The sequence below is a fragment of the Podarcis melisellensis genome (genome assembly GCF_964234715.1).
Source record: "Podarcis melisellensis genome assembly, chromosome: 8".
NCBI classification, from domain to species: Eukaryota; Metazoa; Chordata; class Lepidosauria; order Squamata; family Lacertidae; genus Podarcis; species Podarcis melisellensis.
Genome location: NC_138540.1, coordinates 1041172 through 1057847, shown reverse-complemented (window position 1 = coordinate 1057847; position 16676 = coordinate 1041172). Strand labels below are relative to the sequence as shown.

General features: G+C 45.4%; 1 protein-coding gene across 5 annotated transcripts in view; it reads left to right on the top strand.

Moving 5' to 3' along the window:
* ZMAT4 (zinc finger matrin-type 4) overlaps positions 1-16676 on the top strand; it is a 266950-nt gene that overhangs the window by 212418 nt on the left and 37856 nt on the right. The window contains exon 6 of one of the 5 annotated variants that reach the window (XM_081921382.1): positions 10087-10503. The exons of the other annotated variants lie outside the window; for them this stretch is intronic. Coding sequence (XP_081777508.1) covers positions 10087-10349 — 263 coding nt within the window. The 3' untranslated portion in view covers positions 10350-10503. Of the gene's footprint in view, positions 1-10086; positions 10504-16676 lie in introns of those variants that run through there. 5 annotated transcript variants of the gene reach the window in all.

Here is a 16676-nt window from a genome sequence, read left to right as displayed (position 1 = left end):
TGGAGAGGTTTAGCTCCTGGCTGGAGAGGTTGCACGGCTATGGCAGAAGCCAAGACAGCCAGCGGGATGGATCCCGCTCGCTGTCTTGGCTTCTTTGCTCTTTGGGGCTGGAGGGGGAACCCAGGCTTCCCCCGCAGCCCCGAGAAGCTCTGGGAGAAGTGGACAGGCTGCGCGCAACCTGTCCGTTGCTCTTTGAGGTTGGGGGGAATAATATTTTTTCTTGATTTCCCCATCTAAAAACTAGGTGTGTCTTGTGGTCCGGTGCGTCCTATAGAGAGAAAAATACGGTAAATTTCTCTGCATCTGCATATCTGTTTCTGCCCAAGCAAACACACACAGAGAGAGACACTACATAGCTGAACAAGCTCATCTTTAAGCCACAGCTTCATCCCAATCTATGCACAGTCCCCTCTGATAATTGTACCCTATCACTGGGTTCCCTGTCAGTTTGGGGACTGCAAACTTAAGTGATTGTATACTTTGCATGTGTGAAAACAGCCATCATAACTCAGTCACCTCTGACAGAGCTAAGCTATTTCTTGAACTTAGCAGCAGTGTAGTGGTAAAAGTTCAAAGTACAAAGAAACATACCAGACAGCTATTAATGTTTAATTGTTTTTAATTATTGGGGTTTTTCTTAAGTTTTTAGCTGGTTCTATTTTATCTCTGAACCATCTTGAGTCCCTGCCAAAGAAAAAGGCAGGATACCCAAATAGGAGTAGATAGCAAAAGGTATAGCCAAGTAACTTCTACTCAGGGTAGAGCCATTGAAATTAATGGACCTAAGTTAACCATGCCTATTCATTTCAGTGGCTCGTCTCTAGGACTAGCATTGGATACAACCCAATATACCAAATTAATGGGATCAGCTGACAGCCAGAGAAAAGTGAGCTGGCAAAGGGTGAGGTAGGAATTGGCATGCTGGACTTTGGCTGGAGAGACCTGGGTTCACACACCTGGTCAGTCGAGGGGGGGTGGTTCATGGTATGACCTTGTACCAGTCCCTGAATGCAGCTGCATCCACTGGGAGTTACAGGATGCAGGAGGCCTTCCTTTCAACTCTCACTCATTGCAAGGGCGCCTTAGGCAAGACAAATCTTTCAGCCTCAGCTTCCTATGATTTCCCTACAGCAAGGCAAGAAATGTGGTTTAGAGGATGGGGATATGTAGTCACGGCAGCAGTCTGCTCGCTGCATATAAGTCAACTTGCTTATGTGAATTGCTTCTTTGGGAGCACAAAGGTTCCTTGTGACCTTGCACCTTAGCCAATCCTAACCACAGCCCAGGCTATGGGGAGAGACTGTCGCTCTGTAGCAGAGTGTGTGTTTTACATGCAGAATGGCTGCTGCTGCTGCTGCCTGCGTGAGTGTTGGGAAGACCGCTCCCTCTCCTGCCAACTCCATCCGGCCTAGGGGGCGGGGCCTGCACTCACTGCCACAGCATAAGAGGCCTGAGAGAGGTTTCTGGGACACGGCTGCTGCTGCTGCTGCTGCTTCCGTGAGTGTTGGGAGGACCACTCCCTCTCCTGCCAACTCCATCCGGCCTAGGGGGCGGGGCCTGCTCTACCACTACAGTTTAGAGGCCTGAGCAGCTACCGGCAGCAATGGACAAAATGGTTTTAAATGTTTTAATCGCTTTTAATTTGCAGCACTTTGAATGGTGGTTGTTGTTTTTTATAATATTATATTATTTCATTATTTTATTTTTGCTTGGGGTGGGATAAGCACTGAGTCAGCACAATTGTTCCTTGCTTTGTTTTGTTTTGTTTTGTTTTGTTCTGTTCTGTTCTGTTTTTTTATTATTATTCTGTTAAATTATTATATAGTTTGTATTTTGCCTTTTAAGGGGAAGGGTCATGGCTGCCTGGGAGTGGGCCTCAGCCAATAGATTGGATGGGGCAGGTTCCACAGGGGGAGATGTATTGGGACACCCGATCTCAGTGATTACGGGCAGGAGGAGGAGTTATGCTAAGACCAGACCATGTCATTACTGAGGAGGCAGGTTTAGTCGTTGTTTGAGGACTATCCCTGCCTCCAGGTCTGGTCCTGACCGGAAGGATACAGTAATCAGCAAGGGAAACCCACATGACCTGAAAGTGTTGCTGTGCAATGCCAGGTCAATGATGAATAAAACCACTGCCATCCACGACCTGATTGTGGATGGAGGATTTGACCTGGCATGTGTGACAGAGACCTGGTTGGATGAAGCAGATGGGCCTGTCCTTGCCGCTGCTTGCCCACCAGGTTTCTCTTATGCACAGCAACCCAGGTCATGTGGGCGGGGAGGGGGGGTTGCAGTGATTTTTAGGAAGTCATTAGTCTGCACCAGGCGTCCTATTGGGAAGACCCAGTTTTCTGAGTGCATGTTCTGGAAGTTGGGCAATAGGGGCAGTACAGGATTCCTACTGGTGTACCGACCTCCCCGCTGCACCAAGGATTCCCTGCCCGTGCTGCTTCAGGTCGTGGCGGATATGCTCCTGGAGATACCTAGCTTGGTTGTCCTGGGGGATTTTAACATCCATGCCGACACGACCTTACAAGGGGCCGCTCGGGACTTCGTGGAAAACATGGCCTCCATGGGGCTGTCCCTGAATAAGTCTGGCCCAACTCATAGCCACGGACATGCCTTAGACTTGGTGTTTACCTCTACGGATGTTGGTGATCTGACATTAACTAAAAGCGAAACAAAAGAAGTGCCATGGTCAGATCACTTCCTGGTGCAACTGGACTTCTCCGCAACCCTTCCCCTCCGCAGGGAGGTGGGACCGATTCGGATGGTCCGCCCCCGCCACTTAATGGATCCAATTGGCTTCCAGAGAGTGGTAGGGGATGCTTTATCCCAAGTTGATGGCCTTTCAGCTGATTCCCTGGTGGCACGCTGGAATGCGGAGTTAACCAGGGCAATTGACTGTCTGGCTCCGAAGCGCCCTCTCCGATTGCATGGAGCCCGGACAGCCCCGTGGTTTTCCCCGGAGCTGAGGGTGATGAAACAATCGTTGAGACGGCTAGAGCGCCGGTGGCGGAAAACTCATTCTGAATCAGACCGGACACGGGTTAGAGCTCAACGTTGAGCCTCCCAAGTGGCAATGGCGACGGCGAAGAGGGCCTTCTTCGCCGCCTCCATTGCATCTGCAGAAAACAGCAGCAGGAGACTTTTTCAGGTGGTTCGCAGTTTATCGGAACCACCTGTACCACCGGGGCCTGGTAGGGACCCCAAGATCTCCTGCAATGCTTTTGCAAAGTTTTTTGCAGATAAAATCGCTCAGATTCAGAAGGAGGTAGACTCCACCGTGGGAGCAGGGCCAGGGCGGGAGAGTGCTAGAGTTCTGTCTGGTCCTGTTATATGGGATCAATTCCAATCTGTTACCTCCGAGGATGTGGACAGGCTGCTTGGACGAGTGAAACCAACCACCTGTCTCCTTGATCCTTGCCCATCCTGGCTGATAAAAGCGAGCCGGGAAGCGCTGGGCGATGGGCTCTGCGGGGTGGTGAATGCTTCCCTCTGTGAGGGAGCCTTCCCAGACCCGCTGAAAGAGGCGGTCATTAAACCGCTTCCTAAAAAAACATCTTTAGACCCGGCCAATTTGGCCAACTATCGCCCAGTCTCAAATCTGCCATTCTTGGGCAAGGTGATTGAGCGGGGGGTTGCTGAACAACTCCAAGCACGCCTGGAGGAAACGGACCATTTGGATCCCTTCCAATCGGGATTCAGGCCTCACCATGGGACTGAAACTGCCTTGGTCGCGCTGGTTGATGATCTCCGGCGGGCTAGGGACAAAGGTGAGAGCTGTTTCCTAGTTCTGCTGGATCTCTCAGTGGCCTTTGACACCATCGACCATAACATCCTTCTGGACCGTCTAGAGGGGCTGGGAGCTGGGGGCACTGTCATACAGTGGTTCCGCTCCTTCCTCCTGGGCCGTGTCCAGAAAGTGGTGGGGGGGGTGAGTGTTCAGACCCCTGGGCTCTCATTTGTGGGGTGCCTCAGGGTTCTGTCCTCTCCCCCATGCTTTTTAATATCTATATGAAGCCGCTGGGAGAGATCATCAGGGGGTTTGGACTGGGTGTTCATCAGTATGCAGATGACACCCAGCTCTACCTCTCCTTTAAATCAGAACCAGTGAAGGCGGTGAAGGTCCTGTGTGAATGCCTGGAGGCGGTTGGAGGTTGGATGGCGGCTAACAGATTGAGGTTGAATCCTTACAAGACAGAAGTACTGTTTTGGGGGGACAGGAGGCGGGCAGGTGTGGAGGATTCCCTGGTCCTGAATGGGGTAACTGTGCCCCTGAAGGACCAGGTGCGCAGCCTGGGAGTCATTTTGGACTCACAGCTGTCCATGGAGGCGCAGGTCAAATCTGTGTCCAGGGCAGCTGTCTACCAGCTCCACCTGGTACGCAGGCTAAGACCCTACCTCCCCGTGGACTGTCTCGCCAGAGTGGTGCATGCTCTAGTTATCTCACGCTTGGACTACTGCAACGCGCTCTACGTGGGGCTACCTTTGAAGGTGACCCGGAAACTGCAATTAATCCAGAATGCGGCAGCTAGACTGGTGACTGGGAGTGGCCGCCGGGACCACATAACACCGGTTCTGAGAGATCTGCACTGGCTCCCAGTACGTTTCCGAGCACGATTCAAAGTGTTGGTGCTGACCTTTAAAGCCCTAAACGGCCTCGGTCCTGTATACCTGAAGGAGCGTCTCCACCCCCATCGTTCAGCCCAGACACTGAGATCCAGCGCCAAGGGCCTTCTGGCGGTTCCCTCATTGCGAGAAGTAAGGCTACAGGGAACCAGACAGAGGGCCTTCTCGGTAGTGGCGCCTGCCTTGTGGAACGCCTTCCCATCAGATGTCAAAGAGATAAAGAATTACCTGACATTCAGAAAACATCTTAAGGCAGCCCTGTTCAGGGAAGTTTTTAATATGTAATGCTGTACTGTTTTTAACACTGATTGGGAGCCGCCCAGAGTGGCTGGGGAAACTCAGCCAGATGGGCGGGGTATAAATAATAAATTATTATATTATTATAATGTCCCGCTTTATCCTTGGTATCTCCAGGTAAAAAGACCAGGTAGTATGTGCTGTGAAAGCAGGCAATATTGTAATAGATGAAAAAATAATCTAATCTGGAATAAGGCAGCTTCCTACTGCCCAGCATGGAGGGTGCTTGTGGCTCAAATGCAAAACAGGCAGAATCCAGGTCAGAAGTCCAGATCACACAAAGAGTAGACAGGACCTCGGAGAGTTCTAAAGGGTCCTGCTACAAGAGTTGCTGAGGATGCTGTCTCTGCTGGGTGGTAGATCCAACTGAAGCCCAGGAGGAGATGGCTGGCAAGCACTCCAGGTCTCTGGTCATTTCTGAATGTTGCTCTTCAATCTCTAGAATAACTTTGTTGTAACTTTACCCAAGAGTTTTTTCTTCCACTGGGTGTGCAGTAGCAATCCCCATGCAACTCTAAGTAAAGGTAAAGGGACCCCTGACCATTAGGTCCAGTTGTGACTGACTCTGGGGTTGCGGCACTCATTGCTTTATTGGCCGAGGGAGCCAGCATACAGCTTCTGGGTCATGTGGCCAGCATGACTAAGCTGCTTCTGGTGAACCATAGCAGCGCACGGAAATTCCGTTTACCTTCCCGCCGGAGTGGTACCTATTTATCTACTTGCACTTTGACGTGCTTTCGAACTGCTAGGTGGGCAGGAGCAGGGACCAAGCAATGGGAGCTCACCCCGTCGCGGGGATTCGAACCGCCGATCTTCTGATCGGCAAGTCCTAGGCTTTGTGGTTTAACCCACAGTGCCACCTGCTCCTTTTAGGTGAATCTAAATTCCACCTCCTCCTCTTTACTGCTGGCATTATTGGTCTAATTTTAAAATTAACAGTGAACTGCTCAAGAGCATCAGATGCCACAATAAATTTACGAACAAACTGAGAGCAGCCTCAATTTGCAATCTTGTGAAATTTTGTTTATTACACCAAGTGCTAGTTGTGATGTAACACATTAAAATCCAGATTGACCTTCCAAGAGACTTTTCAAGTTCATAAATTTAGACTCTGCTTTTGAAAGGAACTGGAAGGGAGGATGACCATTTATAAGACAAGATGCAGCTGTACAAAACAAGATAGACCAATAAATCAAGCTGAATTCTCTCCAACATGATTGTCTCTATCATCAACAGGTATTTGAGAGGCTTTTACTGGAAGACAAGTTATGCTATGATCAGTTTGTTAGAATTCCTACTCCATGATTGCAGTCATGGGATTTTTGTCTATCACATGATGGTGTATGTTTTGACTCCACAGAGTGGGAAGTGACGGAGACAGGATGTTTGTGTTACTGTGTTCTATTGTCCTTTGTTCTTTCTCTTTGCTGTCTGATGCTAGAGAGAGAGGGAGCCATGTTGCAGTGCTCCGTGTATATAAATAAAGTAGATTAGCCAAAATGCGGAGTTGCTGAGGTCTGTCATGCAAGCTGCGAAGACTCTGCAGATCCCTAAGTGTGCCAATGTCTGTTGTCATCAGTCGCTGTGAAGTTCGGGCAGAAGAAAGCTTATGGAGGACTTCCGGGTTGGCGCCTCCGGCAATGGCAGAGCTCCTCCAATTGGGAGGAACTTGCTCCGTAGAAAGCAGGGTCTGACTGCCACAGCGAAGGCGGAGACCCACTGAAATCACAAGCGGGAGAAGCTTGTGAACCTGGGATTCGGCTGGCACCTTTTGGGCCTCCCCTACTCGCGGGGAAACCCTGTTTTGGGGATCCGGAGTGACGCGGGGTGAGTGGCGCGGTGCTTTGAATCGACTGCTTCTTTCACGGAGCAAAGCTGCATTGTTGTTGCCGGAGAGTGCTGACTTTTTCCTGTGGACAATTGGATTTTAAACAACTACCCGTGAGTAGAACGGAAAATTGGATCTTTAAATATCTTAATTTGGCACCGAAGTGGGAAGGTCATAAACAGGAAGTCCGCCTTCCGCTTTTGTAAATAGACTGAAGCAAAGACGTTACAAGCTAAAGTCTTTGAAAGCTTTTGGCAAAGGATTAAATTTCCATCGGTTAAAAATACAAAAAAACCCTTGGATGCAGGAGAAGAGGGGGGAAATTTTGGACCTAGTGAGCCTGCAGGAGAGAGTGAAAAATCAAATTGCCTCTGCTCTGAACCTGGAAACGGGTTGCCAGATGACGTTTGGGGAGAGTTCATTGACAGAACGGATTTGACAGCTAGCTAAATAAGAGTAAGATACTGTTTCCATTATCCTCTTCTGCGTTTAAAAAGGAGGAAAAGTAACTGAAAATTGAAACTATTTTTATTGCTTGAGTTGTGCTTGAAAGAACTGATACAAGTGGGGACTGTTTCCCTCTAGAGGGAGCTTTTGAAACTGTTACAGGAGTGTAACTGGGAGATCTCCAGCTGCAAGATAAGGATTCTGAGAACCAGAGATTGACCTTGGACCATTCAAAATGTTGATAGGAGAAGCCATTGTGACGGTATTATGTAAGATAAGTTATTCGCTGGAACGGATTACATGTCTCTTAAAATTGACAATTTGGAACAAAAAGCGACCAATTTGAGGCAAAAAGTGAGCACCAACATAGAAACAATTCAGGACTTGGTACAAGAATCTACTTTGGCAGGACAAATTGTGGAGGAGAAAGAGAAAGCTGTGGTTGTTGACTCTAAAGTAATACAAGCGGGATCCTCAGTCCTACAGAAGCAAATTGAGGATTACAAGTTGAGGCCTTCTATAATTGAATCCAGAAAAGACTGGATCCCGGCTTGGACAGAAGAAGGAAAGTTGGAAAGATCCCTCTATGCAGGGATTAACTGACTTTTGGGACATGGACTTGGGTCTGTAGGAGATTGGAGTTCTGGGGGCTTTTGGATTTGGAGGAATTTTGAAACATGCCATGAAACATCTTATAGACCTCAGTTTCAACTATGGAAATTTGGCTGATCTGTCTAGGAGGAATAAATGTGTTGTTAGGTTGGAGTTTTCCCGAGATCTGCTCTTTGGCATTAAAGAATATGAAGAAGATCAGCAGAAGCGACCTGGAAAAGAGTTAAGAGCCTCGGACATAAGATCTCCAGGTTGATGGATTATATGGAATTGATGAAACCAGATTCCGAAACCAGGGAGAGGAGATGGTGGAAGAAGATTGGAGAATTTAAAGTCTATATATAGAAATATTGTAAAATTAATGAGTGATAGAAAATTGGTGGAAAGAAATTTTATGGTCTTAGCAGAAATGTTATAAGGAGTTAAGCATATATAAGTATTTTAGTTTTAATGGAAAATAAGGATAAAAAATATGTTAAGATATTTATAATATGACAGAAAATAGAGAAAGATGGAAAGGATTTGCTGAAACAATTAATAGAAGTGGAATACAAAAAGGGAGGTGAGAGGAAGTCGAGGAAACAAGGGAATGAAAGATAGAGCATGGAAAAGCTGTGATGTTTGTTTGTTTTTTAATGGTTTTTGTCTTATTTTGTTTAGGGTTAGGGTGGGTTAGGGTTCTGTTTAGCTTAGTTTAATGTGGTTAGTTTAATGTGTTTAGGCTGTGTTTTGTATTGTTTTTATATTGTATTGTATTGTTCCTTTCTTTTTTGTTTTTCTCTTTTGTCTTTTCTTCTTTTTCTTTTCCTTTTCTGTAATTTTTAAAAGCAATAAATATTATTTTTTTAAAAAAAGAAGAAAAAAGAAGAAAGCTTATGGAGCTCCCGAACGAACGACCAGGAGGGAGAGAACATGCCAGTCGGGCATGTGTCTCTGCCAGGATCCTACTCGAGAGTAGGACAAGCTCCTGACAACAGTCATGGGCCCAGGGCAAGCTGGCAGAAGAAGGCTTGATTTATAGCCATCTGATAAGAACAGCTTAGACTAAGCTGCAGAATGGACCTTTTGGAGGGGTAAAAAAAAATTAAAATCCCAAGTCCCTGAGTTACATAGAGGGAATACCTGATGTGGCAGGTCTTTGCCGAGAAAGTAGCCTTGATTTATGTGCCACAGAAGGGAGGACATACTCCGATGCTTATGAAGCTGGATTCGCGCAGCAGCAAGCTTTGCCAAGGCAATAGCTGTTTGTGAAACATCAGCTATGGGGGAGGGAGCAATTTCCCCCAATGCTGCGTTGAAGCAGCAAGGAATGAACTTTGAGAAGACAGGATTCTTCTGATTCTCCCTGTGAGTTTGGGAATGTGGGGGAGCAGTGATTTTGTTCCCAAAGCTGCAAAAGCAGTATGATGCTGTGTCTGATGCCAACAGCCAGAGTGTGTGATCAGCAGGAATTTCATCTGCAACACACTTGGACATTTCAAGATGGCGACAGGCTATCTAGGATGCCAGAGAAGTTTGGAGAGGTGGACTTTGCTGTCTCCGATGCCCACATTATATGGGAGGCAATGGTTCCTGAAAGCAAAAGCTCCAGTTGTGTTTGGAGGCGTTTTAGAGGGAAATTGCATTGTTTCCTATTCGGGGAGAGGACTCTCCAGAACGGAAGGAGAAGAAGGGGAACTGGCTGTGACATCATCGCAACCATCACTGCAACCAGTGGAAAGCAGTGGAAAGTTTGTCCTGTGAGAAGTTTGGACAGATTCCAAAAGCCAGGAAGGTTTGCAGCATTTCTGACAGGTGACATGAAGTAATGCCAGAAATACAGAGCTTCAGTGCAGAGATGGTGACTAACTGTTCCAGGGCAGAGGTGCTAGAATCTCTTGTACTAGAATCTGAAGCGAAGGCACACCTTTGTGGAAGATGGGACTGGTTCACCAGGCGTACGCCACAGAAGGATTCGATCCACCTGTTGAGTGGAGATTCGTTGGGGGTACATAGCACCTGGATCGTAGAACTGAAAAGCTGTAATGCTATGATGTCTAACATGTTTTTCATTCCAGGTCAAGAAGCCCAGCTGGTGCAGTGTGGCCGTTCTGTTTATGGCAACAAACAGAGTGAAACAACCCAGAAGACCGAAAGCGACATTTTACATTGTGATGTTTATTGTGTAAATGGCTTGTTCTTGCTATGTTATAATGTTAACATAGGGGATGGTGGAATGGTTCAAGAGACATGTAATGTTTTGTCTGTTAACCATGTTTTTCATGCAGGTTGTAAGCATGAAGCTCCCAGATTGCTGCTGTCTGACATGAAGATGGTCAGATGTACCAGTGCTCAGGACAAAGCAAAAGGGGGAAGCAATATGGGTATTTTACAAAAGCACCCTATTGGTGATGATGACAGTGAAAAGGCAAACCCGGAAAAAGCCAAGATGCCATTGATTGGATCTGACATGTGGGTTCCAAAGTCACAGAGCGATATGCTCGGCAAACATAGTTTGCAAGGTCTTTCCCTGGATTCAGACAGTTTCTGATGGGAAATGTGACAAGATAAACCCGGAAAAAGCCAGGATGCCAATGGATGGGTCTGACATGTGGGTTGAGACATCACAAGGCAGGGAGCATAGAATCTTCCTGTGGTATGGAGGCTTGTACAGAGTACTAAAGCCTCATACCAAGCTAATTTTACTCACTGGGGATATTGAGTGCAGAGCAGAGTGTGTGTGGGGGGGAAATGTGTGTATTTTCCTAGGCTACCCCATTGCCCCATAGATACTAAGTCTGTTGCTGTTATAAACAGCAGGTGCACTGAGGTGAGTTCCACTGATACAGTGGAGGAGATGCGCCAGGTGCGCAGATCAGGACGAGCTACGAAGGGTGAGAAGGCAACCAGGTATGCTCAGGAGTTTGCTAACACAGCTGTTGCAGATTTAGCTGTGGCTAGTGGCTCGACACAGGTCTCACTGGGGAGAGTCTTCAAAGGGGTACAGGGTTTCACCTCAAGGTACGGGAAACCAGGCCCAAAGGCTGTAAGGGTAGACACTGTTTCTTCAGAGAGGCAAGAAACTAAGTGTGTCAATGTCTGTTGGCATCGGTCGCTGTGATGCTCGGGCAGAAGAAAGCTTATAGAGCTCCCGAACGATCGACCAGGAAGGAGTGAACATGTCAGTCGGGTACGTGTCTCTGCCAGGGTCCTACTCGAGAGTAGGATGAGCTCCTGACACAGTTTTGATGGCTGAAGTTGTGCAGGAACATGTACATCAGCTGGTAAATGAATGTTCACTGCAGCTAAGATTGTCATTGGTGTCATCATACAGTGTGGGGGAGGGGGAGCACAAACAGGTTCTTAAATAATGTGCCTAGGGGGACAAGTTGTGTTTTCTTTTGTTGCATGTGCCTTTGTTTTGAAGATGTGTGGAACTTGATTTCTAGGAGAACGGGGGAACGTAACAAGGGAAAATGATAACAAATAACTTTGAAGAGATGGAAAAGCTTAAGCATGGGAAATTATATAAAGAAACAGAAAAACTGGAGATATAGTTATCATTACTAATATCATGGTTTGGAAGAATATTGGTGATTAAATATACATTGCCAAAATATTATTTTTAATTATAAGTATCCCTCTATTAGTGTCACCACTGATGTTGGTAAAATGTCAGAAACTGATATTACATTTCAAACATAGTAGGTTATTAAATTAAATAATGGTTCTCAAACAATAGAATTCTAGAAGCAGAAGAATTATGATAAAAAGGAAATTCAAAAATTTGTTGTGGTACAAAGGTTTCTCAGAAAACATTTTGTGAAAAGTACTCTATTCATTATAAAATGTTTCACATGGAATTAAAAACCAGATTTGTCCAGGATGATCATCGTTAACTACACTATGTCATAATGAATTTTTGAACCCTATAAACCATATATCATAAAGACACCACAATCTCCACTGTGCCTCATTTCCAAAAGGAAATATGGACCCTGGGAAAGCGCCTGGAACCCCTGGAATCTGGCACTACTCAGAGATGGGAGTGGAAGGCAACAATATTTTTGCTTCTACTTTATCCTTTATAGTGTCTAATCCTGTATTCAGCTGGGACTGCCTCCATCCATTTTCAAACAGGGGAATTGAATAATCTGTGTTGAGTTTTTATTTTCAGAATGAAAGCTGCTTGTGAAAATGTAGCTTTCAGTGGCATAAAATATGCAATAGATCTAGATTTGTGTTTTGATTAGGCAGAGAAAAAAACAAAATCTCAGCATGCCCTCAATGAGCCTGTGAGTGGCCACCCACACATGTGGCCCCTGCAGCAAAAACTGTTCTCAGCCATCAAATGAGAAGTCCTTTGCACTGTTGAGCATTTAACCTTTCTTCCTCCCTAGTTCCTCACCTCTTGCTTTATAAGGAAGCTAAATAATTGGTGCCTCTAACTCCCCTTAATGTGAGACATAGGTGTGTGTGTTTTAAAATCCTAAAGCTTGTAAGGGAGAGGAGGTAGGGGGAAGGAGAACATTACTGAATATTAGAATATAAATCCTGTTGAGACATTACAAATCCCCACATGGTCTGAGATGCATTTCAGATGACTCAACCAGCAGGGGATGGATAATCAAATATGCCTCTACAAAGAAATAAACTATACAACAGGAACTATCAAGGAACTGGAGGTATGCATGAGGCATATTTGAGAGTGTGCATGAAAAATAAACAGAAGCATCTCAGACTCATTATGCACCTGAAATTTGCCAGAGGCTGAGGCCCTGCTATATTGTGGAGAGGATTTGCTAGGGGAGGTTTGCAGGGAGACTGCAGGTGAAGGGGAAGAGGGCTGGAATCTGGAATTAAGCAGCCAGACACTTTGACATCTCCCACCCACACTCCTGGGGTAGCAGAGGAGGAGATGTTAAGACGACATGAGATATGCTCTTTTGGGTGAATGTGCCTGTATTAATCCTGAAGCACTGAGGACAGAGGCCAAATTCTAGGGTGATTTAGAGCTGAGCTGAAGCTTTTGGAAACAAAGGGGAGGGAGCATGAAGGAAAGGAGGAAGAAATTGGCGGAGGACCAGGACGAAAAAATGTTTTAAAATTCAGGGTTGGGAGATTTCCTTAGACAAGTGATGATGGCACCAGCTTGCTCCCCCGCCCCTTCTTTTGTTTGAACTTAATCGTTCTGCTGCTGTAAAGTAATGATGGCTAACTGCATGCTATTTCCAGTATCAAGCAGGCATGCATTTGAATATGATTTCTTGGGAATCACAAGTGGAAAGAGTCCTAGTGTGCTCAAGTTTGACTTGCAGGCTTCCCATAGACCACTGGTTAGCCACTGTGAGATGGCATCCGCTGGTGGTGCAGCTGCTGCTGCCTCCACTATAGCTGGGTCTCTGCAAGGCCATCATGCACTGGAATGGCAATGGGAGCTGCAGGTGCCTTCCCAGGATCGGTGGCCAACTAGAATGAAATATTGCGGTGGCCCAGGTAAGCCCCACCCCACAAAATCAATCACATTATATGGTGCGTGCACACTATTTGAATGGCAATGCCCATCAACTTTGCAGGGGTCCGACTCTTCGTGACCCCATGGACCAGAGCATACCAGGCACTTCTGTCTTCCACTGCCTCCCGCAGTTTGGTAAAACTCATGCTGGTAGCTTCGAGAACACTATCCAACCATCTTGTCCTCTGTCGTCCCCTTCTCCTTGTGCCCTCCATCTTTCCCAACACCAGGGTCTTTTCCAGGGACTCTTCTCATGAGGTGGCCAAAGTATTGGAGCCTCAGCTTCACGATCTGTCCTTGCTGAATTTCTGCTACCTATTGAATACTTCTTTTTTTAAATTCCAGCAGGCATTTTAATTGAATTCTGAACTTACTATTTTAACTGATTTTTATTAACATGGTTACTTTTACACCATAGAAATGTTTATATTTGTTTGGAGCAAGGACTGGAAGGCCAAATAGGGCAGTTTGGGCTCCAACTCTCATCCCTGCCAGCATAGTGGCACCAAATTGGCAAAGGCTGCATCCATGCTGCCGGGTGGAAGAATGTAAGGCCTTCCCCCTCGCACATTTTACCAATCCAGTGACAGCCACAGATTTACTAGTGCTAGACTGAAATATCTGACCCATTGATTTATTTCAATTGTGTGGGGGCTAAAACTGCTGAAGAATAATAAAAAAGGAACAAATTTCAGGGACAACACAATACAGTAACTTTGGGAGTGGCAGTATTCTATCCTTTCCTTCCTAGCAAAGACAAGTTATTGGGCGCTAGGGGCGCCTTGGAAGATGGCGGATATTAACATCTATCCAGCTCGGACGAGGTAATTAGAGGCTGATTATGGGGAGTAAATCAGTCTCCCTCATCTCTCCAGGGGGGAGAGATGCAGTTTTCACCCGCTGTTGCCATAAATCACCCCCGAGTTTGGAAGAAGGAGGGGGTGAGGCACTGGGTGTACAACCCTCTGCGAGTTTCGGAACTCCTTCGAAGCTACTTCCAGGAGTGAAACTAGTTGCGTTACTTAAAAGGAAAAAAAATTGGAGAAAGATAATGCACATGCTTCAAGAGAGGCAGGAGGTTTTTATCTGCTAACAATTTTGCCACTGAAATGAAGAAGATTGAGATGGAAGATTACATCAAAGTACTACAGATAAGCTGGTATGTGGAATGGAATGCAATGGAACTGAAAGGGGGGGGAATAACTTTTTATTATTTTTGCTCTATGTGATTAACTAATAACCCTCCCTCTTAGAAGATCCGTCACAACAACTAATTGGCAAATGGGACTAAAAATGAACTGTGTGGGAATAATATGAATTTGAAGGTTTTACTCTGTAAAGGATTTGGAAAGAATTAAGGCTCTCTTTGTGACACAGTAAGAATGGAGATTTGATGTGGAAAGATAGACCTGTGTTGCAGGAGGTTTGGTCGTGGGGAGGGCGAGCCAAAGATTTATTATTTCAATGAGATTGTGAACTGGAAGGGGCAGCCCTCCTGGAAAAAGACTAATTTACGATGCAACAGGTCGGGAAAGTTAATGAGAGAGCTTTTAGACTGCATTTCATCGGAACGACAAGATGGCGATTGCTTGCTCGAGCGGAAATGCCTGGACTATTGGATGAGAGTGATTTATGAGAGAGCAGTACAAAGTCCACACAGAAATACAAATAAGACTGTTTTTTTTCAACCCACTTGGCGGAGCAACTCGGAAGTGAATGAAAAGGAAAATGAGCAACGACAAGGATTGAGAAGAGGGGACTGGAAATATCATTCTTAATATGAAAGCAGCAGAAATATTTGAGGATTGGACTCCTGCTGATCAAGAAGCATGGGTACCCCCCACAAAAATTTATAATTTGGAAAACAATTGGATTACATGATATGTATTGATATAATTTGGATTAATTGGTTTGATGTGTTTAATTTGGTAATATGAAACTTAATAAAAATTATTTAAAAAAACAAAAACAAAGCCAAGTTATGTCATCGCATAGCACCGCTCCCTTTTTGAGGAAAATTTTAGGAGCACAGTTTAGGAGTATCACCAAGCGAAACATTTGTTAGTGGGGAAACAGTGGAATACCCAGCCTCTGGAAGTCAACAGTGTTCACCCCTGAAAGTCACTGATTCTGGAAATGTACTTCTAGAAGAGTAAGGGGATGCAACAGTTAGTCAGAAATATCCAGTAACCATCTTGGGTGAACATCTCCAGTGCAGACGAAACTGGCAGATGCCAGCACCATAAGCACCCCTATTTAAAATACAACAAACCATGCTTATTTCTGATTATACAGAGGTGTGTGTTTGTGTCTCCCTGCACAAAGAATATCCTCCATTAAGCCTCCAGGAGTGCATTTGGATCGAAACCTGTGATTTTACAACAAAACACAAAAGCAGACACATGGGAAATCTGTTATTTCTTTTTCCCACCAAAAGTGATAAATTATTTTAACACCAGCAGTTTGCTGCAAAGGGAAGGTGTCCTGTTTGTCCGTGATAAGAAATGGGGGGGGGATGGGGGCATAGATGTCTGCAGGGATTTTTACAGGGTGGGGTATTTTATTTTATTTATTTATTTGAGGGAGTGGAGTAAAACACTGGAAAGGGAACAGGCTAATTTCTCACAAGAGTGCTTGTATATTTTGTCTCCTATCTCAGGTTTTAAGAATGATAGAACCTTACTCTTTTTCTTTTTCTTAATGAAATCTGGGAATCTGGGCATGAAGGTTCATTGGGGGAATTGTTCCCCTTGCCCCCACTGTGAACACCCATAAATGGGGTGTCAACAGCACTAGATTGTTATAAATAAATACTGGTGGTAACAAATCCATTCAACAAACAGGTAGTTTGTTGAAACAAAAAAAATTCCTTCCAGTAGCACCTTAAAGACCAACTAAGTTAGTTCTTGGTGTGAGCTTTCGTGTGCATGCACACTTCTTCAGATACACTGAAACAAAAGTTTCAGTGACCCTTCTATATAGTGAGAAGGTGGGGAGGGGTATTACTCAGAAGGGTGGTGGGAATGGGTGATTGGCAGATAGCTGTGATGAGCCTGTTGACGACTCTTAACGACTGCAATAGGTATTACAGGAAAAAGCAAGGGGTGAGAAGGTGAAAAGTGGCTTTGTCATGTATAATGAGATAAGAATCCAATGTCTTTGTTCAGACCAGGTCTCTCCATGGTTTTCAGTTTGGTGATAAGTTGCAATTCAGCAGCTTCTCTTTCCAGTCTATTTCTGAAATTCCTTTGTAGTAAAACAGCTACTTTGAGATCTTGTATAGAATGTCCTGGGAGATTGAAGTGTTCTCCTACTGGTTTCTCTGTCTTGTGATTCCTGATGTCCGATTTATGTCCGTTTATT